The 27871-nt window shown below is 38.3% G+C and overlaps 1 protein-coding gene across 7 annotated transcripts in view; it reads left to right on the top strand.

Moving 5' to 3' along the window:
• STRN3 (striatin 3) overlaps positions 1-27871 on the top strand; it is a 112174-nt gene that overhangs the window by 13498 nt on the left and 70805 nt on the right. Inside the window, exon 1 of one of the 7 annotated variants that reach the window (XM_072838142.1) lies at positions 21830-21856. The exons of the other annotated variants lie outside the window; for them this stretch is intronic. Within the exon in view, the coding sequence (XP_072694243.1) occupies positions 21845-21856 (12 nt within the window). The 5' untranslated portion in view covers positions 21830-21844. Of the gene's footprint in view, positions 1-21829; positions 21857-27871 lie in introns of those variants that run through there. 7 annotated transcript variants of the gene reach the window in all.

The following is a 27871-nucleotide window of genomic DNA, read 5'->3' as shown; positions in this document are numbered from 1 at the left end:
CCAGGATTGAATCCTATGTCGGGCTCCCCACATGGAGCCTGCATCTCCCTCTGCCTCGGCACGCCTCTCTCTCTCTCTCTCTCTCTCATGAATAAATAAATAAAATCTTAAAAAAAAAACTGACAAATATACTCTATTAAGATTTATGATTAAAATTTTTGTTTTGTGGTTGTATTTAGTTGCTTTTAAGTTTCTGTGTTTGTAATGTTTAAATAAATAACAAATTTATATGAAAATCAAATTACAGGAATGTCAGTGACTTTTTTTGCTAATTTTACTTTCAGTCACAAAACTACTATCTCTTTGGGTATATATCATTTCAGAACTTTTTCCTTTTTTTTTTTTTTTTTTTTCAGTTTTTTATGTAATCTCTGTGCCCAATGTAGAGCTCAAATGCAACCAGCTCTGAGAACCAAGAGTCACATGTTTATTGTCTGAGCCCCCAGAACTTTTTCTATACATACACAACAGTGATTCTCACCTGGGGTCAATTTTGCTCATTTGCTCTCCTGGGACATGTGGCAGTGTCTGGAGATGTTTTTGTTTATCACAAACCAGAGGTGTGGATGGGTGTTACAGACATTTAGTAGAAAGAGGTCAGGAATGTTGTAAAAACATGCACAGGACAGTGGACAGTTCTCTAAACCTCCCCACACCCCCAAATAAAAAAATTATGCAGTCCATGTCAGTAATGCTGAGGTTAGAAACTGATATACAGCTAGCTATATGTGTGTATTTATATGGATCATTTCACATCCATTCACGTTCAGTACCTAGAAAAATGCTTGGTAGTGATATGATTGTTGACTGAATATATTAATAAAATAAACTCATAATTTATCATAGATGTGCTATTTCAATATACATAAATCTGCCTAATTTCTTAATAGCATGAAATGTTATATTTATGAAATACTGTCATTTCTCAAATTAATTTTGCTTAGAGACACATGAATACTAGAATGCTTATGACCAAGATAGTTTGGCGTCTACCCAACCTGTGTCTTGTCCCGCTTTCCGGAAGCAACACTATCAATTCTGATAATTACTTCCTTATTTTTAAATATACACTATCACATCTGACAATATTTTACATTATCTTTTAACTTCCTGTTGTAGAAGAGGATTTATCACACCTCTTTTTATCTCCTTTCACTCTATTTCAATGTAATAAAATTAGTTAAATCTTTAGATTTACATTATTATTACCATGTAAATAATAAATTGTGAATCAAGTGAATGCTTTTCTGTAGATTTTTTGTTTTTCTTGTTTGCTGTCTCTTTTTACGTATTTCGTTTTCTGTGTATTTATTGCTTTTTTTTTTTTGTAAAGGTCTTAGTTGTCACGGTTTTCAAACTCAGTGAGAGTGCATCTATATGTATCTATCAGTTCTGCTGCTGAAGGGAGAGGGGTAAGAAGGACTGTCAGTCCCTTTGCTCTGATCTAGGCTTGTTCTTTCTCTCTCTCTCTCTCTCTCTCTCTCTCTCTTTTTTTTTTTTTAAAGATTTTATTTATTCATGAGAGACAGAGAGAGAGAGAGAGAGAGAGAAGCAGAGACACAAGCAGAGGGAGAAGCAGGCTCCATGCAGGGATCCTGACATGGGACTCGATCCCGGGTCTCCAGGATCATGCCCTGGGCTGAAGGCAGCGCTAAACCGCTAAACTCCTGAGCCCCCTGGGCGGCCCCACTTTTTTTTTTTTTTTTTTACATTTGTTTTTGTTTAAGTTCAGTTTGCCAACATATAGTGTAACATCCAGTGCTCATCCCATCAAGTGCCCAGGATCCTCATTGCTATCACCCAGTTACCCCAACCCCCTGGCCACCTCCCCTCTTGCAACCCTTTGTTTCCCAGAGTTAGGAGTCTCTCATGGTCTGTCTTCCTCTCTAATTTTTCTCACTCAGCTCCCCTCCTTTCCCTTATAATCTCTTCACTATTTCTTAGTTCCCCATATGAGTGAAACCATATGATGATTGTTCTTCTTTGATTGAGTTACTAATACCCTCCAGTTCCATCCATGTCGAAGCAAATGGTGGGTATTCGTCCTTTCTGATGGCTGAGTAATAGTCCATTATGTGGATATATACACCACATCTCCTTTATCCATTCATCTGTCGAAGGACATCGTGGCTCCTTCCACAGTTTGGCTATTGTGGACATTGCTGCTATGAACATTGGGGTGCAGGTGTCCTGGCATTTCACTTCATCTGCATCTTTGGGGTAAATACCCAGTGATGTAATTGCTGAGTGGTAGGGTAGCTCTATTTTTAACTTCTCGAGGAACCTCCAGACTGTTTTCCAGAGTGGCTACAGCTGCATGCATTCCCACCAACAGTGCAAGAGGGTTCCCCTTTTCTCCACATCCTCTCCAACAATTATTGTTTCTTGTCTTGTTAGTTTTCACCATTCTCACTGGTGTGTGGTGGTATCTCATTGTGGTTTTGATTTGTATTTCCCTGCTGGCTAGTGATGCAGAGCATTTTCTCATATGCTTGTTGGCTGTGTGTGTGTCTTTGGTGAAATTTCTATTTGTCTTTTGCCCTTTTCATGACTGGATTGTTTCTTGGGTGTTGAGTTTGATAAGTTCTTTATAGATCTTGGATATTAGCCCTTTATCTGATATGTCATTTGCAAATATCTTCTCCCATTCTGTAGAGACTCGATCCTGGGTCTTCAGGATCACACCCTGGACTGAAGGCAGCGCCAAACTGCTGAGCCACCAGGGCTGCCCTTGTAGATGTATCTTGCAAGAAGTTACTGTGGGCAAGTTCAAAAAGGTTGTTGCCTGTGTTCTCCTCTAGGATTTTGATGGATTCCTGTCTCATATTTAGGTATTTCATCCTTTTTGAGTTTATTTTTGTGTATGGTGTAAGAAAGTGGTCCAGTTTAATTCTTCTACAAGTGACTGTTCAGTTTTCCCAACACCATTTGTTGAAGAGACTCTTTTTTACCTTGGATATTCTTTCTTGCTTCATCAAAGATTAGTTAACCATAGAGTTGAGGATTCATTTCTGGGTTCTCTGTTCTGTTCCATTGACCTATGTGTCTGTTTTTGTGCCAGTACCATACTGTCTTGATGATCACATCTTTGTAATACAGCTTGAAATCCAGCATGGTGGTGCCCCTGGCATTGGTTTTCAATATTCCTCTGTCTATTTAGGGTCTTTTCTGATTCCAAACAAATCTTAAGGTTATTTGTTACAACTCTGTGAAGAAAGTCCATGGTATTATTTTTTATTTATTTTTTTGAAGATTTATTTATTTATTTATTTATGGGGGGCGGGCAGAGACACAGGAGGAGGGAGAAGCAGGCTCCATGCCGGGAGCCTGATGTGGGACTCGATCCCGGGACTCCAAGATCGCGCCCTGGGCCAAAGGCAGGCGCTAAACCACTGAGCCACCCAGGGATCCCCAGTCCATGGTATTTTGATAGGGATTGCATTGAATGTGTAAATAGCCCTGGGTAGTATAAACATTTTCACAATATTTATTCTTCCAATCCATGAGCATGAAATGTTTTTCCATCTCTTGTGTCTTCCTCAGTTTCTTTCATAAGTATTCTGTTGTTTTTAGAGTATAGATCCTTTACCTCTTTGGTTAGGTTTATTCCTAGGTATCTTATGGGATTGATTCCTTAATTTCTCTTTCTTCAGTCTCATTGTTAGTATATAGAAATGCAACTGATTTCTGTACATTGATTTTGTATCCTGCCACATTGCTGGTTTGAGCTGTATGAGTTCCAGCAATCTTGGAGTGGTCTTTTCGGTTTTCTATATACAATATCATGTCATCTGCAAAGAGGGAGAGTTTGACTTCTTCTTTGCCAATTCGAATGCCTTTTATTTCTTTTTGTTGTCTGATTGCTGAGGCTAGGACTTCTAGTACTATGTTGAATAGCAGTGGTGAGAGTGGACATCCCTGTCGTGTTCCTGATTTTAGGGGAAAGGCTCTCAGTGTTTCCCCATTGAGAATGATATTCGCTCTGGGCCTTTCATAAATGCCTTTTAAGATATTGAGGAATGTTTCCTCTATCCCTACATTTTGAAGAGTTTTAATCAGGAATGGATGCTGTATTTTGTCAAATGTTTTCTCTGTATCTATTGAGAGAAACATACAGTTTTTGTTTTTTCTTTTATTGATATGATCTATCATGTTGATTGTTTTGCAAGTGTTGAACCATCCTTGCATCCTGGGGATAATCCCACTTGGTCATGCTGAATAATCCTCTTAATGTCGTGTTGGATCTTATTGGTTTGTACCTTGGTGAGAAATTTTGTATCCAAGTTCATCAGAGATATTGGTCTATAATTCTCCATTTTGGTGGGGTCTTTGGTTTTGGATTCAAGGTAATGCTGGCCTCATAAAACGAGTTTGGAAGTATTCCATCCCTTTCTATCCTTCGAAACAGCTTTAGTAGAATAGGTATTATGTCTTTAAACATTTGATAGAATTCCCCAGGAAGCCATCTGGCTCTGGACTTTTGTGTCTTGGGAAGTTTTTAATGACTGCTTCAATTTCCTTGCTTGATTATTGGCCTGTTCAGGTTTTCTATTTCTTCCTGTCCCAGTTTTGGTAATTTGCGGTTTTCCAGAAATGCATCCATTTCTCCTAGGTTGCCTAATTTGTCCTCATAATATGTTTTTTAAATCATTTGTATTTTCTTGGTATTGGATGTGATCTCTCCTCTTTCATTTGTGATTTTATTAATTTGAGTCTTTTTTCTTTTTAATAAGTCTTGCTAGGGGTTTATCTATCTTATTAATTCTTTCAAAGAACCAATTCTTGCTTTTGTTGATCTGTTCTACAGTTCTTCTTGTCTCTATGTCATTGAGTTCTGCTCGAATCTTTATTATCTCTTTTCTTCTGTTTGGTGTAGGCTTTCCTTACCATTCTTTCTCCCAATTTCTTTAGGTGCAAGGTTAGCTTGTGTATTTGACTTTTTCCAATTTTTTTGAGGGAGGCTTGTATTGCAATGTATTTCCCTCTTAGAACTGCTTTTGCTGTATCCCAAAGATTTTGAACAGCTGCATCATCATTTTCATTAGTTCCCATGAATCTTTTTAATTCACCTCTAATTTCCTGTTTCACCCATTCATCTTTTAGTAGGATGCTGTTTAACCTCCATGTGTTTGAGTTTCTTCCAGATTTCTTCTTGTGATTGAGTTCTAGTTTCAAAGCATTGTGGTCTGAAAATATGCAAGGGACACTCCCAATCTTTTGGTATCAGTTGAGACATGATTTGTGACCCAGTATGTGGTCTATTCTGGAGAAAGTTCCATGTGCACTTGAGAAAAATGCGTATTCAGTTGCATTTGGATGGAAAATTCTGTATATATCTGTGAAATCTATTTGGTCCAGGGTATCATTTAAGGCCCTGTTTCTTTGGTGATGTTATGCTTAGAAGATCTGTTATTTGCAGAAAGTGCCATGTTGAAGTCTCCTATTAGTATGTTATTATCTAAGTATCTCTTTACTTTGGGTATTAATTAATATACGCGGTAGCTCCCACATTAAGGGCATAAATATTCATGATTGTTAGGTCTTCTTGTTGTTGGATAGACCCGTTAGGTATGATATAGTGTCCCTCTTCATCTCTTACTAGAGTCTTTGGGATAAACTCTAATTTATCTGATATGAGGATTGCTACCCTAGCTTTCTTCTGAGGACCATTTGAATGGTAAATTGTTCTTCACTCCTTCGTTTTCAGACTGGAGATTCCTTTGGTCTAAAATGAGTCACTTGTAGACAGCTTATAGATGGGTCTTGCTTTTTTTATCCTGTCCGAAACCCAGTGTTTTTGATGGGATCATTTAGTCCATTCACGTTCAGAGTAACTATTGAAAGATATGAATTTAGTATCATCGTATTACCTATTCAGTTCCTGTATTTGTGGATTGTTTCTTTGGGCTCCTTCTTTCTTTTACAGGGTCCCTCTTAATATTTCTTACAGAGCCGGTTTGGTGGCCACATGTTGTTTCAGTTTCTGTCCATCGTGGAAGCTCTTTATCTCTTTCTATTCTGAATGACAGCCTTGCTGGGTATTCTTGGCTGCATGTTCTTCTCATTTAGGACCCTGAGTATATCCTGCCAGTCCTTTCTGGCCTGCCAGGTCTCTGTGGAGGGGTCTGCTGTTAATCTAATATTTCTCCCCATATGAGTTAAGAGTCTCTTGTCTCTTGCTGCTTTAAGGATTTTCTCTTTGTCTTTGGGATTTGCAAGTTTCACTATTAAATGTTGAGGCGTCGAACAGTTTTTATTGATTTTTTTGGGGGGGGTCCTCCTATATCTTGAATCTGAATTGCCTGTTTCCTTCCCCAGATTAGGGAAGTTCTCAGCTTTGATTTGTTCAAATGATACTTTGTGGTCCTCTCATTATCCTCTGGAATCCCAATTAGATATATATTTTTCCTTCTCAAGCTATCATTTATTTCCCTAAGCCTTTCCTCGTGGACTTTTAATTGTTTTTCTTTCTTCTTCAGCTTCCTTCCTTGCCATCAATTTGTCTTCTATGTCAGTCACTCTTTCTTTCACCTCATTAACCCTAGCAGAACATCCAGTTTGGATTGCATCTCATTTAATCGATTTTTAAATTTCTGCATGATTAGATCTCAATTCTGCAGTAACAAAGTCTCTAGAGTCCTTTATACTTTTTTCCAGAGCCATCAGTAGCTTTATAATTGTACTTCTGAGTTGAATTTCCGATTGATTTTTAAAGATTTTACGTATTTATTCATGAAAGACATGGCGGTGGGTGGTGGTGGCAGAGACACAGGCAGAGGGAGAAACAGGCTCCATGCAGGGAGCCTGACATGGGACTTGATCCTGGGTCCCCAGCATCAGGCCCTGGGCTAAAGGCAGCGCTAAACTGCTGAGCTACCGGGGCTGCCCTGACGTCGTATGTATGTATGTATGTATGTATTTGTTTTATTTTATTTTATTTATTTTATTTTATTTTATTTTATTTTATTTATTTTATTTTATTATGATTTTATTTATCTATTCATAAGAGACACACAGAGGCAGAGACACAGGCAGAGGGAGAAGAGAAGCAGGCTCCATGCAGGGAGCCCGATGCGGGACTCGATCCCGGGCCCCGGGGTCCCCACACCCTGAGCCAAAGGCAGATGCCCAACCACTAAGCCACCCAGGTGCCTCTGATATCGTATTTAAATCCAAATTCTCTGTGTGGCAGAGAGTATTGTTTCTGGTTCTTTATTTTATGATGAATTCTTCCTTCTAGTCATTTTGTCCAGTGCAGCGTGGCTGTATGAATGGGCTGAGTCAAAAATATCAACGACGACCTAAGTAAAATATACCCTAGATGATTCTGAAGAGATCAGAGACCAGAAAATAAAATAAAAAGAACAGAACAAAATAAAACAAAAGGACCACTAATGTGAAAAAAAATTATAAATACAGTAGTAAAAATTAAAGGCCAGAAACTAAAAAAAAGATGACCAAAAAAAAAAAAAAAAAAAAGGACATTAAAGAAAAGAGGAAAAATCAGGGAGGGGATAGTGGTGAGGAATTGGTAGTGGAGAGAGAATATAGTCTACCTGAGGGGTCCTAGAGGAGGATGAGCCTCTTTGTTTTGAGTGTATTTTGTTCTGTATGTTAGAAGATGCTCAATCCCAAATTTATATAAATCAGCAATACTTCTATAAAGCCCCAACATTGTCCACAAACATATGATAAAAGAGGGGGGCAGAATGGGAAGGAAGAGAGAATATAATCTCACAGAATGAACCAACACGGTGTTCCACTTGGTTCTGGGTGTATGTTGGCTGTGTTTTAGAAGGTACTAACTTTCACCATTGTAAAATTAAACGAGGCAGAAAAAAACAAATACACATAACTCGTATATCTACCAAAATTAAATTGAATACATTGAAAGGAATCCAGAAATGAAAAATATATCTAAGACATGTAATTGTAGAAAGATGAAAACCAAAAAGGAAAAAACTTAAAAATGAAGAGTTGGTAAAATATTGTAGTTAGGGTGGGAAAAGAGAAAAAATACTGGAAATTTTAGTCTGATATAAATACGAGTCATAATGGAAAAAGAAAAGAAAAAAAAAGAAAAACGCTTTAGTTCTGTATACTATTTTCCCTCAGTCCTGAGGCTTTCTAGTGCTGCTTGTTAAGTAAACTTGCTTTTTTCCCTTGTACTTCCAGCGGTTCTTCTGAGGAGGGGTCTGTTGCACTGATTCTCAGGTGTCTGTGCCTGGGTGGAGATGCCCTGCCCCTTGCCAGGTACTAGGCTCAGTATGAGCTGTTTATCCTGTGAGGCCCCACCTCTCCCAGACAAGATGAAACAAAGAGGAAAAACAAAAATGGCAACAGCCAGATTTCTAGCTTTGCATTCCAGCTCCCACAAGTAACTAACTGCAGTGTCTAAGTCCACACTGGCCTAGATGCTCCTGGGGGCAGGCGTGGGTGCACTGATCTGCACAGCTTGCAGGGTGCCCAGTGGCAGGAGAGTTCTCAATTTCATGTGCCCTTCCTGCTTCTGCCTGTCCCAGGGGGAACAAAGGATTGCCAGTTTTGTCCGCTTGGGTGCCCTAAGATTCAGGGCCCTGTGCCGCTAGACCTGCGCTCCCAGGGATGGCCTCTCCCAAAGGGAACAGAGTACAGCCACTCCATCCGTTGCCAGCCTCTAGGATAAAGGCAGCCTCCAGAGCCAGCCTGCCTAACTGGCTTCTCCCAAATGCCCCTGAGGGCTGCAGTGCTCCAGCATTTTACCAGTATGGGACCACGGTTTGCGGTGAGCTTTTCCTTGGGTGCCCCTCCTCTTAAAGTGACTCCAGGAATCTTGAGGCTTCATGGCACCTCCTGTGATTCTGCCTGATTTCTTTGCTAAGCACTTTTCTGTCATGGAAAACTTTTTAAAGTTCCCGCTTCTACTGGGCTGGGCTTTCCAGCCCTGGAGGCTTTTGCAGCTCTGCTTTAGCCTGCTAGTCGGGGTTCCCTTACCCACTTTATTCTTTTTTTTTTTTTTTTTTTTTTTTTCACCTTCCCATCTTGTTAGAAGGAAAAACTTTTTTGTCGCATTCCAGCTGTTGTCTCTTTAAATCTCAGGTCAAATTCATAGGTGTTCAGGATATTTTGAAAGTTACCTAGGTAAGTTTGTGGGGCCAGGTGAGTTGAGGACCCATACTCTTCTGCCATCTTGCCCCTCCCCTGTCTCTAGGCTTGTTCTTAAGACTTGTACAGAGTGATTTTATTTTTGAAATTTCTGTGAGCTGTTATGTTTATTACAAAGTTATTTTGAAACTTCTGTCCACTGTTCTTCAGTGGGGAGTCCCCGACCTTTTTAAAAACTGGATCCCATTCCAACTCTTTTCTTGGCTTAGTTCTTGTTTTTGCAGAAATGTTCTGATTGTTTCTTGAGAAAAGTTATGACAAAGGAGGTAAATTTTAGGGACCTGTGTATTTAAAAAAAAATTTATTTTAGTCTCACACTTGATTGGTAGTTTGACTCAAAGTAAATTTCCATCAGCATTTTGAGGCCATTTTCTTGTCTTTGAACTTTCAGTGTTGCTTTTGAAGAGTTTGATGCTGTTCTTATTCTGGATTCTTTTTTTATGGGTAACTTGAATTTTTTCCTAGGTATCTGTGGTTTATCCTGGTGTCATTAATTTTATGAAAATGCATATTGTGTCAGGCACTAAGAGAATTCTTTCACTCCATGGTAAGTATTTCTCAATAGAGGGCACTGTAGGCATTTAGGTAGTTACTGTTTTTGTGTTAGACTGTATTGTGCTTGTAGGGATTTGAGCACCTTGGCACCCAGATACTAAATGCCAGTATAATCCGTTAGTTATTAGGACAACTAGAATCATCCCCTGACTTTTTCCTTCCCCTTCCCCTTCCCTTTCCTTTCTTCTTATAGTCACACAGAGAGAGAGAGAGAGGCAGAGACATAGGCAGAGGGAGAAGCAGGCTCCATGCACCGGGAGCCCGACATGGGATTCGATCCTGGGTCTCCAGGATTGCGTCCTGGGCCAAAGGCAGGCGTGCCTGGGTGGCTCATATGGTTGAGCGTCTGCCTTTGGCTCAGGTCATGATCTCTAGGGTCCTGGGATCAAGCCCCATGTTGGGCTGCTAGCTCAGTTGGGAGTCAGCTTCTCCCTCTGCCTCTCCTCCTGCTTGTGCTCTGTCTCTCTCTGTGTCAATTGAGTAAAAAATCTTTATTAAAAAAAGAAAAAATGCTTTTTACAAATTTAAGATAATAGGACTGAAAACTATAGTTGAATAAAGTATCTCAGAAAACAGACCAAAAGGGGGCTACCTGGGTGCACCACCCAGGGAACCCATCCCCTGACATTTTCAAACACTCTTTTAGGGTGCGGCAGTGCTAATCTTTTTTGAGAAGTGTTATTGTAGTTCCAAGTTATCAGGGCCCATTTTCTGTTGATGATAGGCATTCTGACTTAACATTTTTCTTCTCTTTTCTGTTTTTCTTTTCCTTTTGGTCTTTTTAAAAAAATTTTTACATTTTTATTTATTTTTAAAGATTTTATTTATTTATTCATGAGAGACAGAGGGGCAGAGATATAAGCACAGGGAGAAGCAGGCTCCCTGGGGGGAGCCTGATGTGGGACAGGGAGCCAGATGCGGGACTCGATCCCAGGTTCTAGGGATCACTACCTGAGCTCAAGGCTGACACTCAGCCACTGAGCCACCCAGGTAGCCCCCTTTTGGTCTGTTTTCTGAGATACTTTATTCAAGTATAGTTTTCAGTCCTATTATCTTAAATTTGTAAAAAGCATTTTTTCTTTTTTTAATAAAGATTTTTTACTCATTTGACACAAAGAGACACAGAGCACAATCAGGAGGAGAGGCAGAGGGAGAAGCTGACTCCCAACTGAGCTAGCAGCCCAACATGGGGCTTGATCCCAGGACCCTAGAGATCATGACCTGAGCCAAAGGCAGACGCTCAACCATATGAGCCACCCAGGCACCCCTGTAAAAAAGCATGTTCTTATCTAAACTTTTAAGGAGTAGTATTTTGTTTTTGTTTAATGGATTATTATTATTGTTTTTAGCATAGTGGGGTTTCTGTTTTTTTGTTGTTGTTGTTTTTGTTTTTTGTTTTTTGTTTTTTTGCTTCTCCCCTTCATTACTTTGTGCTTTCCTCAAATATTGGTGACCATTAAGACTAGCTGTGCATGCTTAAGAGTGAGATACTATAAGGCTACATGGTAGCTATGAGATGTTTTTACCCTTTTTTCTTAAAATTTATTGCCCTTCTTTAGAAAGGCTTACCTAATATTTATTTTTAAGTCATTAATAGTGGCTTTTAATCTGCTTTAGCCTTCCCATAGGTTTGTTTTCTTAGATCTTTAATTGTTTATAATTGGTTCTCTGAGGTTATAATTCTCTGACTTCTGCAGATAACTTCCTGTGCAGATTTATAGTGGTTTCAGATGCCCATCATTGTACTTTTCTGAAATTTCAGCTATATAAATGTAGAATTTATCATTCTTGTGCTACGTTTTATTTTGAGCCTACCTGTAGGATAATATTCTATCTTTGCTGAACTTTATTGGAGTCTAGTTTTCTTCAGGTCTTCTACCAGTTCTTTCCAGAATTCTCTTTCTTAAATCCTGTATCTTCCATTAGTATACGATCACTTTCTCCTAGATTTTTATTTCTACTTTACTAGCCTTAGAGTAACTTTAGTTCCTTGACTGTCCTTTGGTTATTCCTTTAGCCATACTGTATTTTTCTGGTTTATAGTGTCTTTGTACTCTGTACTATTGTTTTCACGGTTTCTGGTGTCCTTAAATCCTAGTTTTTGCATATATTAGGTTCAATTCATTTTTAAATTTTCTTCTCAAAGGCAATGGGTATCTCAAACCTCTAGCTTCTTTTGGCCTGTCTGGTATAAACAAACATGGAGTACAGAGGATTTAAATTCAGTCTCTAGAAAAGTGGGTTTTTTCTTTAAGAGTAATGGTATATGATTTTTGCTGTCCTTTAATACATAATACACTATAATTGACTTTTTCCTTCCTATTTTAAGATTTATTTAGGGGTGCCTGGGTGACTGTCAGGTAAGTATCTGCCTTCAGCTCAGGTCATGATCCCAGGGTCCTGGGATAAAGCCCTGCATTAGGCTCTCTGCTCAGCTCCTCCCTCCCCCACGCCTCCCTATGTTTTTTCTCTCTCTAATAAATAAACATCTTTAAAGAGGGAGAGGAGGAGAGAAAATCTTAAGCTGACTCCACACTGAGCACAGAGCTCCCCTTTGGGTTTGATGTCCTGATCCTGAGATGATGACCTGAGCTGAACCCAAGAGTTCAGCTGAGCCACCCAAGTGCCCCACCCCCTAATTTAAAAAAACTGTGCTAAAATACAAATACAAAATTTGTCATCTTGGATATTTTTAAGTATACTTCAGTATTGGGCAACTATCACCACAGTCCACCTCCAGAACACTTCATCTTGTAAAATTGAAGCTGCATGCCTATTAAATGATAACTACCCATTCCGCATCCATGCAGTCCCTGATAACCCACCTTTCTTCTACTTTCTGTCTCCATGAATTTAACTACTTTACCTACAGCATTTAAGTGTGGAATCATTCAGCAATTGTCTCTTTGTGACTGTTTTATTTTACTTAGCATTGTGTCCTCAAGGTTCATCCATGTAACGTATGTCAAAATTTCCTTCCTTTTTAGGGCCAAATAATATATTCAGTTGTATATATATGCCACAGTTTGCTTATCCATTTGTCTGTTGATGAACACTTGGATTGCTCCTACTCTTTAGCTACTATAATTGATGCTGTTAAAACATGAATGTGCAAATACATCTTCAAGACTCAGCTTTCATTTCTTTTGGTATTGATTTTTTTTAAGCTTGAATGTTTTTTTGTCTTAAGTTGTAAGGCTGCATGAATTTTTGTGGATAGTTTTACATGAAATGGTGTGACTGCTGATATAAGGCAGTAGTGCCCAATTATACCTAATCAGAATTTGAATCTGATTTAGAAATTTTCAACAGAAGCATGCAAGGCAGCTAGTTATTGTCTGTAAATCTTCAGCTCTTCCACCTTTTCCTCTAACTGAACAGATGTCTTTACCTCCTACTTAACAGAAAATAGAAACCCATCAGACAGGAAGTTCTTTATATTCCCGCTACCAAATCTACAAATCGTACAGGTACACACATAATCCTTTCTCTTAGGCTGCTATTAAAATGGAGATGTCTCTAAGACTGATTGTTCATTTATATATTCATTCATTGGCTATTTGTTAAGCACCTACTCAATAGGTGTGTGCCTTGGGTAAAGCTGTAAGCAAAATAAAGCACTTGCCCTCTTGAAGTTTAGATTTTATTGGGTAGAGAAAGAAAATAAAGGTTCTTAGGTGGTGATAAGTGCTCTTGAGGTTAAGTAAAGCAGAAAAAGGTGATAAGGAATGGATTTGTGTGTAAGAGATTACTATTTAAATAGAGGAAGACCTCATTGCTAAATATTGGATATTTGGATATCTTTTGTCCCTCTTTTCCTTATTTAAAAAAAAAAAATTATTTATTCATTTCAGAGAGAGAATGGGCAGGAGAGGGAGAGGAAGAAGCAGACTCCCTCCTGGGCAGGGAGCCTGATGCTGGGACACAAGGAAGCCCAATGCCATATGGGGCTTAATCCCAGGACCCTGGGATCATGACCTGAACGGAAGGCAGATGCTTGACTGAGCCGCCCAGACGCCCCCCCCCCCCTTCTTTTGTGTTACATATTTTCTGGTGTGCCATTTAATTTAATTTAATTTATTTTATTTTTTGGTGTGCTATTTTAACTTGTTCTTTTACTGTAGTCTTTTGAGTTCTTTTTTTTTTTTTTTTTTTAAGAATTTATTTGTTCATGAGAGGGGGGCGGGCAGAGACACAGGCAGAGACAGAAGTAGACTCCGTGCAGGGAGCCCAATGTAGGACTTGATCCCGGGACCCCAGGGTTTTGCCCTGGGCCAAAGGCAGATGCTCAACCACTGAGCCACCCAAACACTCTATCCATTTATACTGTTTTTTTTTTTTTTTTTAAGGTTTTATTTATTTAATTTGACAGAGAGCGAACCAAGGCAGGGGAAGTGGCTAGCTGAGGGAGAGGGAGAAGCAGGCTTCCCACTGGGGAGGGAGTCCAGTATGGGACGCCATCCCAGGATCCTGGGTCATTACCTGAGCCAAAGGCAGATGCTTAAGTAACTGAGCCACCCAGGTGCCCCCATTGTATACTTTCAATGCATTTCCAAGTATCTGCTGAATGTGGTGATTTTTAAAATCACATATGAGGAAAAATATAGTTACAAACAAAAAATATACTTAGTGTTTTTTATAGTTACTGGAAAGTTACCTGTACTAATGCTCTATTTTTCATATGGATTTGAATTACCACTTAGTGTCTTTTCATTTTACCCTGAAGGACTCCTTTCAGTTTTGTTGTTGTTGTTGTCTTAGAGGTAGTCTATTAGTAACAAGCTTTCTCAGTTTTTGTTTATCAGGAATGTCTTAATTTCTCCTTCGGTTTTGAAGAAAGATTTGTTGGATATAGAATTCTTGGCTGACACTCTTTCCACCACTTTGACTATATCATCCCACTGTCTCCATGGTTTCTCTGAGAAATCAACTGTTGGTCTTGTTTGTGATGAGTTGCTTCTTTCTTGATACTTCCTTTCTTACTGGCTGTTGACAGTTTGATTATGATATGTGTTGATGCAGATCTCTGAGTTTATGTTGCTTGAAATCTTGAAATTCATTGAGCTTCTTGGATATGTATATTAATAGTTTTTAAAAAAAATCAAATTGGGAAATTTGGGGCTCTTACTCAAATATTCTGTTCTGTTCTTTCTCATCTCTCCATTATGCATTCATTGGTATCCTTAATGGTATCCCAAGGTTTCTGAGGCTCTGTTCATTTTTCTTCATTCGTTTGTTCTTTTTCTCCAGCTGGTTAATCTCAGTTGAACTGCCTTCAAGTTTGCTGATTCTAATGACAGCTTATATCTACTGTTGAGTCCCTCTGTTGAATTTTTCATTTTAGTTGTATTTCTCAAAATCTGTAATTTCTCTTTGGTTGTTTAAAAAAATAATTTTTGTCTGTTGGCATTCTCAATTTGGTGAGACATCAATTCTTTTTTTCTCCTTCAGTTCTTTAGACATGGTTTCCTTTAGTTTTAACATTCAAAATAATTGTTTGAAAATCTTAGTTTAGGGAAGTTCAGTGTCTGGGCTTCCTTAAGGATAGTTCATATTCACTGTTCTCCCTCCACCTGCTCTATTGTTTGTTTAGTGATTTGGAACTAATACCATAAAGTCTGTATTTTGTTGTTGTATGTGGTTGCTGTAAGCTAATATATATGCAGACATTTCCTTGGATGCCTGGAACGTGTAAGTCTTCCAGTCTTTGCTGAGGAGTTACATGTGTATATTGGGACATGCCTTTAACACTCAGCCAGGTAGTTTACACCTCTGTTCTAGCATTTTTTTCTGCTTGTAGAAAGCCTAAAATTTAGGGCCACAATGTTTGACAGTTGCCTCTAATTGTTTTTGACCATAGGCACCCAAGACCAAGGCTATTTGGACTAGATGAGTTGGGTCAAATAAAGACAGCTTTGCTAGAGTAGTCTTCCTGGGAACCACCAGGCATGTCAAATAATGACAGTTCTCTGGGAGTGGGACTTTGAAGGAGCTCCAGTCCTATTCTGGCCCCTCTGGTGGGTGCTAATTTTCACTGTAATTCAGGCCATTGGTTTTCACAGCTACATGGAACTGGGATGTGATGAGAATAGGGCAAATTACAAAACTTCAGAGCTTGCCAGTATTAGCAGAATTCAGCCAATTTGTTGAATAAATACTCCCCAAATCGCTGCAATCCTTTGTAATTTCCACAGTTCCGAAAAAGGTGATTGTTAGAACTTTTGCCAGTGTTCTAATTTCTTTTACGAAGGAGAGAATCTTGAGGTCTTTACTCTGCTACTCTTACTGATAAGAGTAACACCAACACTTAATAAGGATGTGTAGGTTCCTTCTCCAAGCTTAGGGACCCGAGGATTGAGGATTTTCAGGTGAATCAACCCATTTCCCCATCCCATTTTTTTCAGGGTTCCAGTTCTTTTTTCTTATTCATTACTTAACCTTGATAGAGCAGACCTGTTCTGAGAGTTTAACTTTCTTTGGAGCTCTTCCACACATGATTAAGACCTGGTCCTGGACTTTAGCCTTCTGTGGCCTTTTGCTGCTAGAGATGAGTGTCTTTTTATGGTACCTAAGAACCTTCTTTGACAGTTCAAAAACTTTTCTTTCACAGCTTTTAATTCCCCATTGCTCACTTTGACCTCTTGTTACATTTTTCCAAAGGATTAATTGCCTTTAGTAACAGCAACCTAATTTCATGGTCTTTATTTCTGTTTTCCTTATATTTCTTAAATGCCTAATGCACTCACTGTACCTTCTAGTGCAGGATTTGGCAACCCATGGCCCACAGGACAAATCCAGTTCTGATCCTGCCTGTTTTTGTCATACCCCATTTTTTAAAAATTATAAAATAATAACAACAAAGAAGAATACAGTTCTAGTCCTTTAAAAAAGGTTGGCTAGCATCCACATTCCCTTTCACTGGAAAACTACCCAGTTTACCAACAGTGAAAGTTTTAACAGTTGACTGCCCCTTTGTGGAAGGGTCTCCCCGTTCTGCTCATCACCAGTGATGGGTTTTCCTGAAGCTGGGCAGCTAGGTGATCCGACTCCAAAACTTCACTGTAGAGCCTGCTTTCTTGGACCATTCTCATCACCAGTGGCTGTAAGTTAGGTTCCTTGGGGAAACTGAGGTGGTTATTTGCATGCAGAAGTTTATTAGGAGATGTTTTTAGGATCAATATCTGTAGAAAGAATGTAAAGGAGAAGCAGAAAGGATAAGTTGGGCTGTGGTGTAGTATCAACAAAAGTTGCAGTTGACGCCGTGGAAGCTCTGAACCTGGAATAACTGAGTTGTCCAAAGGTGCTGGGCCCTTATGCCTCTGTTTTAATCAGTTACTTGATGTAGGCCACTTGAGCAAGTAGCTATCTTTTAGATTGAGGCAATTCCTGAAAAGGCCGTGACAGGTGAAGGCTGTTTTCCAGCAGCACTTCCCGCAGCTGTACAAAAAATTGTTCATTCCTTTTTTTTTTTAAGGTTTTATTTATTTATGTGAGAGAGAGCGCACTTGCACAAGCTGGGGAGATGGAGAGGAAGAGGCAGATGCCCTGCTGAGCAGGAAGCCCTAAGTGGGGCTTGATCCTAGGACCCAGAGACCACGACCTGAGCTCTAAAGCAGATGCTTGACTGAGCCACCCAGGCATGCCAGAAATTGTTCACTTCTGAAGGGGAATCTGGGCAGCACATTGTGTCCACTACATATAGCTGCTCTTTGTTTTTAAAGAGAGATTTATTTGAGAGACCACAAGTGTGGGGAGGAACAGAGGAAGAGAATCTCAAGGAGACTGCCTGTTGAGTGGGGAGCTTGATTGCAGGGCTCAATCCCCAAACCCTGAGATAATGGCCTGAGCCAAAATCAAGAGTTGGCTGCTAGACCAACAGCCACCGAAGTGTCCCTACAGTTTACACGCTTTCTAATGTGGGGAATATATGTGTATAAAACTAAATATGATGAATTGTGCTGAGTACCAATAGAGGTTTTACTGAGTCTTTATTCTTGAGAAGATGATTCACTAATTATAATTTATAATTTTAATAAAGTATTATTTGCCATCGTAATTTTCCTTCTGATTATCATCTGAGTATGTCATTAAACCTTCCGCAGATATTTTCTTTTTTTCCTTCCCTCATTCCTTAACCTGCTAGTTGCCAGACACCATTCTAAATGCTTAGGATAGGAATGCCTGGTTTGCTCATTTGGAAGGACATGTGACTTGATTTTGGGGTTGTGATTTTGAGCCCTACATTGGGTGTAAAGCTTACTTAAGGAAATTAGGGATCCCTGGGTGGCGCAGCGGTTTGGCACCTGCCTTTTTGGCCCAGGGCGAGATCCTGGAAACCCGGGATCGAATCCCACATCGGGCTCCGTGCATGGAGCCTGCTTCTCCCTCTGCCTGTGTCTCTGCGCCTCTCTCTCTCTCTCTGTGACTATCATAAATAAATAAAAATTAAAAAAAAAAAAGATTACTTAAGGAAATTAAAAAAAAATGTTTGGGATGTAACTTAGAACTAAATATTCAAATACCCCTGCTTTCACAGAACTTAGTGTCTTTTGGGTCTGAGGGCAGGAGGAAATAAGCATAACATACAAATAAGTCACTGAAAAATTATTTTAATAAATGAAAAAAGATTGTTGAAAGTGATTATTGTGATAAGAAACAGTAAGGGATAGAGGTATACAGGGATTTGGAACAGTTTATACTTTTTTTTTTAAGATTTTATTTATTCATGAGAGACAGAGAGAGAGAGAGAGAGAGAGAAAGAGGGAGAGGCAGAGACACAGAGGAGAAGCAGGCTCCATGCAGGAAGCCTGATGTGGAACTCGATCCCGGGACTCCAGGATTACGCCTTGGGCCGAAGGCAGGTGCCAAACTGTTGAGCCACCCAGGGATCCCCACAGTTTGTACTTTTTGAAAGGAGAGTTAGGTCTCATTGAGAAGATGACATTTGAGCAAAGATGTAGTAAAGGAGTTAGTTACGTGGTGGAAGAACTCATTGCCGTTGCAACCAGTTAGTATAAAGTCCCTAAGAAAAGTAGGTGCTAGATGTGTTCAGAAACTAGTAAGGGTGACCAGTGTGGTTGAGGTGGTGTGAAGTGTAGGGGAGAGTGGTGGGAAAGGAGGTCTGATATGTAGAGAAAAAAAAAAAAAAAAAAAAGGACCAGACTACTAAGACTCCCTTGACCATTGTAAGGACTCAGGCCTTTTTTTTTTTTTTTTTTTTTTTTTTTTTTTGAGTGAGATGGGCAGCCATTGCAGTTTTGAACGGAAGAGTGACACAGTCTGCAAGAATACCTGGCAGCTGAGTTGAAAACAGGGTGTGTCTAAGTATGTATATAGATCCTCAGTAGTTAGACAAGTACGTTGCACATGCTAAGTATACTATAAGCTCTATATTTCTCTCTAGCCAGGGATGAAAAGTTGGATTTTAATACTCCTTTGTTTTGAAGCCTAAATGTGGAGTAGGAAGACAAATTGGGAGAAAAACATTATATTTTTATCAATATAAGAAGAGAGAAGATAAATGAACATTTAGAGGGAATGTTTAGATTGATAGCAATATTCTTAATTTTAAAATGTTTTAATTGTGGGGAGACTGTGGAAAAGCCTAGAAAAGAAATTGAAACTCACTTATCTCACCACCCAGAGATAACCATATTGTTATTTTGGTGTTAGGATATGTATATGATAAGTGATATTTTTGTATAAATACATAAATTCTCACAAAGATGAGTGGCGTTTTTATATATTTTCCCTAGATTTGAAATACAACATCCACTTAGTGATTTTAAATATACAATTTGGTGAATTTTTACAAATTTATATACCAATGTAACTACCACTCAAGATGGAGTCAAGATGGAGAATATTACCAGAGCCCCAGAGGTTTCTATTTTGTTTTTACATTCCCAACCATAAGTAACTTCTATTTTGACTTTCATCATCACAAATTAATTTTGCCTGTTTCACACTTTAACATTGCAATTTTACAGTAAGTACTCTTTGGTGTCTAGATCTTTTTTTTCCAAAGCATTATATTTTCTATTCCTATGTTCCTTTTTTCACTTAAAATTCTCCATGCTATTAAGATTTGTCTCCCTTAAGAGACAATAACCACCTAATAGAGTTTTTAATCTGTAAAAATATGTTGATGAGACATTTGAGAAAATAGGGATATGGATTAGCTATTTTTTGTTAAAGATTTATGTATGTATGTATGTATGTATGTATGAGACTGAGGGAGACGGTGGAGGGGCAGAGGGAGAGAATCTTAAGCAGACTTCTTGCTGAGTGTGGAGCCCAGTATCAGGGCCCTGGGATCATGACCTGAGCCGAAATTGAGAGTCAGATGCTTAATCAGCTGAGCCACCCACGTGCCCCTGGATTGGCTATTTGACAATAAAAAAGAATTGTTAATTTTATTAGGTATGGTAATGGCATTTTGTTCATATGAGATAACCTTATTTGTTACCAAAGTACACAAAAGTACTTATGAGTGAGGTAAGATATCTGGAAATTGCTTTAAAATATATCACCGGGGGAGGGAGATGGGGAAAATGTAGAGAGGAGGTGAGATGAAAGGAGATATTTAAATTTGATACTCGTTGGAAGCTAGGTAAATGGATACCTGGGACGTGTGTATATGTTAGAAAACATAAGGGCACATAAAACTGTGCCTCAGTGGCACAGTTGGTTAAGTGTCCAACTCTTGGTTTCAGCTCAGGTCATGAGATCAAGGCTTATATTGTGCTCCATACTCAGTGCCCAGTCTGCTTAAGACTCTCTCCCTCTCCCTCTGCCCCTCCCCCTTGCTTTCTCTCTTTCTCAAATCTTAAAAAAGAAAACATAACATAAAATTTAAAGTTTATATTTATAGTTCAGTGCTGTTGTGTATTCACATTGCTGTGCAGCCAACATCCAGAACCTTTTTCATCTTGTAAAACAAATTTTGCATGTTAAACAATAGCATCCCATCTACCCTTCCCCTTAGCCCCTGACAACAACTCTTCTACTTTATGTTTCTATAAATTTGGGTATAGTGACTTCATATAAGTGAAATCATAACAATATTTGTCTTTTTATGACTGGATTATTTCACTTAGTACAATGTTCTCATGATGTATTAATGTTGTAGCATATGTTAGAATTACCCCCCCCAGATTTTATTTATTCGTGAGAGACACAGAGCAAGAGACACAGGCAGAGCCACCTGGAGAAGCAGGCTCGCTCCATGCAGGGATGTGGGACTTGATCCTGGTTCTCCAGGATCATGCCCTGGGCTGAAGGCGGTGCTAAACCGCTGAGCCACCTGGGCTGCCCAATTTCCTTCCTTTCTAAGGCTGAAATTCCTTTGTATGCATATACCAAAGTTTATTCATCTATTATAGATGCTTGAGTTGCTTTCACTTATTGGGTGTTGTGAATAGTGCTGCTCTGAATATGGGTGCATAAATAGCTCTTCGAGATCCTGCTTTCAGTATATATTTAGTGAATGTATTTGGCAAAACTAAGAGTAAATAACTAAAAATATGTTGTGGTACTAGCAAAAATATGCATAACTTATTAAATGTAGGAATTGGCAAAAACAGCATAGAAAAATTAATGGCGGGCAGCCCCAGTGGCTCAGTGATTTAGCGCCACCTTTGGTCTGGGGTGTGATCCTGGAGACCCCAGGATCGAGTCCCGCATCGGGTTCCCTGCATGGAGCCTGCTTCTCCCTCTCCCTGTGTCTCTGCCTCTCTCTCTCTCTGTCTTATGAATAAATAAAATCTTAAAAAAAAAAAATTAATGGCTAGAGCAGCTTTGGGGATTTGAGAAATACTACACAGAGTAAACTATGTGGGGAGTTTGTGTGTGAGAGAGAACAAAATATGAGAGTATTAAAATTCAGCATCTTTCTCCCTTTGACTTAAACATTTGTTAACAAATTCAAATTAATTAGCACAGTTCACTCTTGAAAAAAATTGCTATCTTTGATTTAGTAGTGGAGCTATGTATCTCAGTTACATTAAAGTACGTGTAAGCCAGAGTGAATGGTACTTTTTTCCGTTTATTTCTTAGACTCAGAGAAACATTAATTTATTCAACACATATTTAGCTGGTACCGTGCATTGTACAGAATGGAAAATGCAATTTACAAGATGCTAGGATGGTGTTGGAGGTATGTAACAAAGTGGCCTATGTTTTCAAGGAATTTATTTTCTGCATAATATGGAAAGTAAAAGAAATATAGGAATAATGATATTAGGTAAGAGTTTATTAACCTTTTAGATTAGGTACTCATTTTATTTGCAAATATATCATGTATAGCTGTTACTTTAATTTTCAGATTCCTTGTAAATGCTTGGGTACTTGAAGGTGTTTGAGCCAAATGCACATTATTTCTGAGCAAATCCTGAGACTGCTGCTATAAGGAAAAACTTATCTCTGTGTATCTCCTCTGCTATCAATGGTTTATTAGTATAGTTGGTTCTTGAACCATGCAGGGGCTAGGAGATGCTGACCCTTGTACAGTTGAAAATCCTCATTTAACTTTTGATGCGCCCAAAACTTAACTACTGATAACCTGTTGAAGAGAAGGAAGCCTATGGATAGCATAGTTAACACACATTTTGTATGTTGTGTGTATTATATACCATACTGTATTGTTAAGTAAGCTTAGAGAAAAGAAAATGTTAAAGAAAATCATAAAGAGGGCAACCCTGGTGGCTTAGTGGTTTAGCGCCACTTGCAGCCTGGGGTGTGATCCTGGAGACCTGGGATCGAGTCCCACATCGGGCTCCCTGCATGGAGCCTGCTTCTCCCTCTGCCTGTGTCTCTGCCTCTCTCTTCTCTCTCTCTCTCTGTGTCTCTATGAATAAATAAATAAAATGTTAAAAAAAATTATAAGGAAAAGAAAATGCATTTAACAATATTGTATTATATTTATCAAAATCTGTATGAGGGGGACTGGACTCATGCGACTCAAACCATTGTTTGTGGATCAACTGTATTTCACTTCAGACATCAAATGTGGGGGTTTTCTAAACCTTCAGCAATTCTGTGACAGTAGCTCGGTGTCCTGCAATTTAACTCAATTCTAACAGTATCTACCCAGTGATAGCATCAGATCCCACAGATTTAAGGGCTCAGTCCTACAAGATACACTCTCCTCACCTCCCCTGTCCCTTCAGGTGCTAATTGCCAGTGCAGGTTCTCATCTGTGCTTCTGACCCACCAGCTATAAAGGAGTTCTGTCTTGCCCATACCAAGAACTGTGTTCGCAAGTGGGTCAAATTAGAGACATCCTATTTTGTAAAATTTTTATGAAGTAATAGTGTCTACATGAGCTCTTAATAAAGAGAATTTCCAAAAAAGTATTATTCTTCTCAAAAAAATATTATTCTTCTCTTCATTGATTTCCTTAAGGCTATTTAAATATATGTCAGGGATTATGTTCCGTTTTTTTTCTCTTGGAAATTTAAAAATTAAGGTTAAATAATTATGTTGGTTCGATTTAGCACTATTGCAGTAGATGTCAATATAGACACCTAGAACTCATTCTTTCAGCTTATTCATGCTCAGTTTTTACTTTTTAAAAAATATTTTATTTATTTATTTTAGAGATAGTGTGCAAGTGAGGGGAAGAGCAAAGGGAGAAGGACAAGCAGGGAGTCTGGTGTGGGGCTCCATCTCAAAACTCTTAACATCATGACCTGAGCCAAAATCAATAGATGCTTAACTGACTGAGCCACCCAGACACCCCTCATGCTTATTTTATTTTATTTTAAAGATTTTATTTATTTATTTGACAGAAAGAGAGAAAGCACAGGTAGGCAGAATGGCAGGCAGAGGGAGAGGAAGAAACAGGCTGTCTCTGAGCAGAGAGCCTGACATGGGGCTCGATCCCAGGATCCTGGGATCATGACCTGAGCCAAAGGCAGATGCCCAACTGACTGAGCCGCCCAGGCACTTCCATGCTCAGTTCAGATGTCTTAAGTATTTTCTTAATTTTGATCGTTAATGTACTGAATTAACATAGACTAGATAAACAAAATTCCTGGAATCACAAACACATTTAACAAAGTGAATTCTTTTATGTATGTGAAAAACCTCTCAGCATTTTTTTTAAAGTAATGTTATTTATCATAGATGAAATAAATACTTCCAGGTTTGAGATTTAGCTAGAAATTGTACATAAGGTCATTTTCATATTTTACAGTTGAGAAAACTGAGAAACTGTAGTTAAGACTTCATTCATTTATTCAGCAACAAATATTTATTGAGTTTTTACTTGTACCATGTACTGTCCTGGGTAATAGGAATACATCAGTGAACAAGGGAAATATTCATAATTTTGTGGAGCTTACATTTTAGTGGCAAAACAGGGACACTCGATTTTGTTTACTATTTTAATTTTCTTAGTATGAAATTAGACTGGCAGATATTTTGTGTCCTGCTTGCTAGTTTAAATAGTTTTGTCAAAAATAAAAAATAAAAAAAATAGTTTTGTCATGTCTTCCTGGAGCCTAAATTTTTGAAGAGTTCTTTCCTAATACTGAGGCGAAGTTACTGATGTCTGCTTTGGATTTAGGAGGGGACCTGGTAGCAGCATGAGATTGTCAACCTTGCCATTATCTCTCAACCTGATTTTCTCTCCGCACTCTGTTGAGCAGCTTTATAGTGTGTATTTTGGTGATCAGGAGAAGCTACTCTAGAGTGAGACTGCTTAGATTCAAATCTTACTATCTCCACTGCTATTATTAGGATGTTGGTCAAGTTTATATACCTCTTTATATACCCCATTTGTCTTTTCTGTAAAGTGGGGAAAATAATATCAATTCAGGATCATTGTGAGGAGTAAATGAGTTCATACCCTTAAATACTTAAAACTGGCACATAGCATATTTAACAAATACTTGTGATGGTTAATATTTTTTCTTTTCATTTTCTTTCAAGTCCCAAAATTCTGATAATCAAAAGGTTTTTGTTAACCAGTTGATGGCAGAAACCTTATCTGAAGTAATACAAAGCTATTTATAGTCTTTATCCCACTTACTGAAAAGTCATATACTTTGTTTTATTTGTTTGATTTTGTTACTGCCACAGTTAGCGTTGGATGAGGTGTTACATAATACCTGGTATATACACTTCACTAATAAATTCCAGAACACAACTGGCCTGAACGGTTTTTGTAAAGGAATGTAGACATCTTCTAGTGAAACCATTAGCTAAGTGTCTTTTTTTTTTTCACAATAGTATCTCAAAATTCATAATGATTTTAAATAGTTTACCTGATTAGTAATTGCCTAATTAAGGACTAAAAAAAGCACTTTGAGTTTTAAGAAAGAAAGTAATAAATTCCCCTGGCTGCTGTTCTTGAAAACTTGCGTGTAAGATTTTTATTATTCATAATGTTTTTATTTTTACTATAAAATTTGAATAGCTCCTGGGAGTTAAAAATAAGTTTCAAGAAACATACCAGTTTTGAGAGCATAAGTTTGTCCTCCAATAACAAGAAATTTTTAAGTGCTATAAAAACCATTTTGTTATTTTATCATAATATAGTAATGTTTCATTTAGTTTGGATAATCATTATTGGCTCTACTGAGGAATCTTGTCAGCAGAAAAACAAAACAAAAGCTCAAAGTCTCTTATATATAGAAGCCTTTTCCACTTAGTGACTTTTTATTTTTATTTATTTTTTTTTTTTTTAAAGATTTTATTTATTTATTCATGATAGTCACAGAGAGAGAGAGAGAGGCAGAGACATAGGCAGAGGGAGAAGCAGGCTCCATGCACCGAGAGCCCGATGTGGGATTCGATCCCGGGTCTCCAGGATCGCGCCCTGGGCCAAAGGCAGGCGCCAAACCGCTGCGCCACCCAGGGATCCCTACTTAGTGACTTTTTAAAAAATTTATACCTGGCCATATCTGAAAAAGAATTTCATTCTCTTTTCAAAGATAAGTAAATAACAAAATATGTTAGGAGTAATGGAGTTAATTTATTCTTAGCTTAGATATAATTTAGATTCCTAACTTGATACAAAATAGAATGGTTTAGGGAAGAGGGAAGCTTGTTGCCAGTACTTCAAGTATAGATAACAAGCTTGACCAAGAGTCAAGAAAACTTTTAAAACGTTGGTAGAATGTTTTAAGTGTAGTATTTTGATAGAAGTGACTCTGTGCTGCTGAAGGGGTGTGTCAGTCTATTACTACACAGATTCTGAATGAGTACTATACTACCATATTACTTTTTTTTTTTCTTAAAGATTTTATTTATTTATCCATGAGAGACAGAGAGAGGGAGAGACACAGCAGAGGAAGAAGCAGGCTCCATGCAGGGAGCCCAACGTGGGACTCGATCCCGGGTCTCCAGGATCACACCTTGCTTGGGCTGAAGGCGAGGCTAAACCGCTGAGCCACCTGGGCAGCCCCCATATTACTCTTTAGCTGTATTTTGGAGTATTTCTGAACTTAAAATTTATAACAGATTTAGAAAACAGTTATGGTGTTAGTAAACCTATTTTGAGAGAGTCCATTAAAATGGCTTGCAGTTTTCTACTTAAAAGGGGATATACTTCGGCTTATGGAAAATGAGTTTACCTGGAGCTTAATGTTTTCAAATACCAGGTAAACGAGAACTTACTAGAATAGGAGTTGATAGTTGAAAATCTTTTATGCTTTAAACCAGCTATTACCATGAAAAATGACATTGAGATTTTAGAGGATGGAGTGGTATTTTTATTAACTTTTGTTTTAGTCTCTGATAGATAAAAACAAAATATAGATTTTATTTGCCTCTGAAAATCTTAGTAATTTTTAGTATTTCTCTTTTCTCTGGAATTCTTTTATATATATATATAATATTGGAAATATTTTTTTGAAAGATTTTATTTGAGAGAGAGTGCACGTCTGCATGATGGGGATAGCAGCAGAGAGAGAAGGAGAAGTAAACTCCTCGCTGAGCCAGGGAGCCCAGCTCAGGGCTTGATCCCATGATCCCTGGGACTGAGAGGGATCACGACCTGACTGAGCTACCCCAGGTGCTCCTGTAAAGTTATTTATGTGAGAAGCTTTCTAAGCTATTATAAGCAGGCTTTTTGTTTATTCTTGAAAGGATAGTATGCCGTATGAGTGCACCTTGTTCAGTGGGGAACTGCTTTTGTATCACTAGATTATGTAAAGCTTTCTGTGTAGTGCCTCACCATACTGAATTAGAGGCCAGGTATGTCAGTTTTAATATCTAAGCGCCTTAATGATTCTGATAATTAGGTTTTGAAACCTCTGTATTAAATGAATTATTTTGTATTTCATTTTATATAAAATGTCAGTGGGTCAGATGAGTCTTTCTACTTTTATCTTAAATTATTTGGAGCTGGCTGAACCTTCTATTTTAGTGCTTGGAATAGAACCACTTTTATCATTTCAGTTGGCCATTAGGGGAGAGGTTACTAACACTTGTTGTGAGTGTGGTCTCAACCCTTGTTGAGAGGCTTGATTGTTTATTTGATGCAAGAAGGTATTTCTTTTTATTTTTTTATTTCTTTGAAGATTTTATTTATTTGAGAGAGACAGAGATACTGACAGAGATAGTAAGAGAGCACAAGTGGGTAGAAGAGGGAGAAGTAGGCTCCCCACTGAGCAGAAGCAGGCTTCCTACTGAGCAGGGAGTCCAGCATGGGGGCTCCATCCCAGGACCCAGGGTTCTTGACCCGAGCTGAAGGCAGCCACTCAACCACCCAGATGCCCCCCAAAAGTTGTTTTTATTATAGCCCAGGGACAGGACCCGTGGGCAGAAAGAGCTGCTGAGAGCCTGCTATTTTAAATAGTGGTGTCATCAATTTATTAATAGTTGCTATAACCTGATTTTGTCTAATTTGCTTCTATACATAAAGTATTTAACACTTGTTTGTTAATTCCACAGGATGTTAAAGTTTGCTTCTTAATGGTTTTATAGTTTCTAAATATATTACCAGTTTTACAAAACGTTCCAAAGAATGTTTGAAATCATTAAGCAAAACTGACCTGTCTCTAGTGTTTGCATTTAAATTTTGTTTAAAGTAAGAAAATTATTACAGTAAAACAGATTTCGTTATGTAATTTATTTGTTTTAAGCAAGATACTCTTACTTTAGAAAAATTGGAAACTAGTAGTTGTGAAATTACTTAAGGCTGTTAATAGCTCAGTGTTGAATG

The sequence above is a fragment of the Canis lupus genome, chromosome 9 (assembly GCF_048164855.1).
Source record: "Canis lupus baileyi chromosome 9, mCanLup2.hap1, whole genome shotgun sequence".
Classification (NCBI taxonomy): Eukaryota; Metazoa; Chordata; class Mammalia; order Carnivora; family Canidae; genus Canis; species Canis lupus.
The sequence above is the reverse complement of the archived record's forward strand: the minus strand, read 5'-3'. Positions and strand labels throughout refer to the sequence as shown.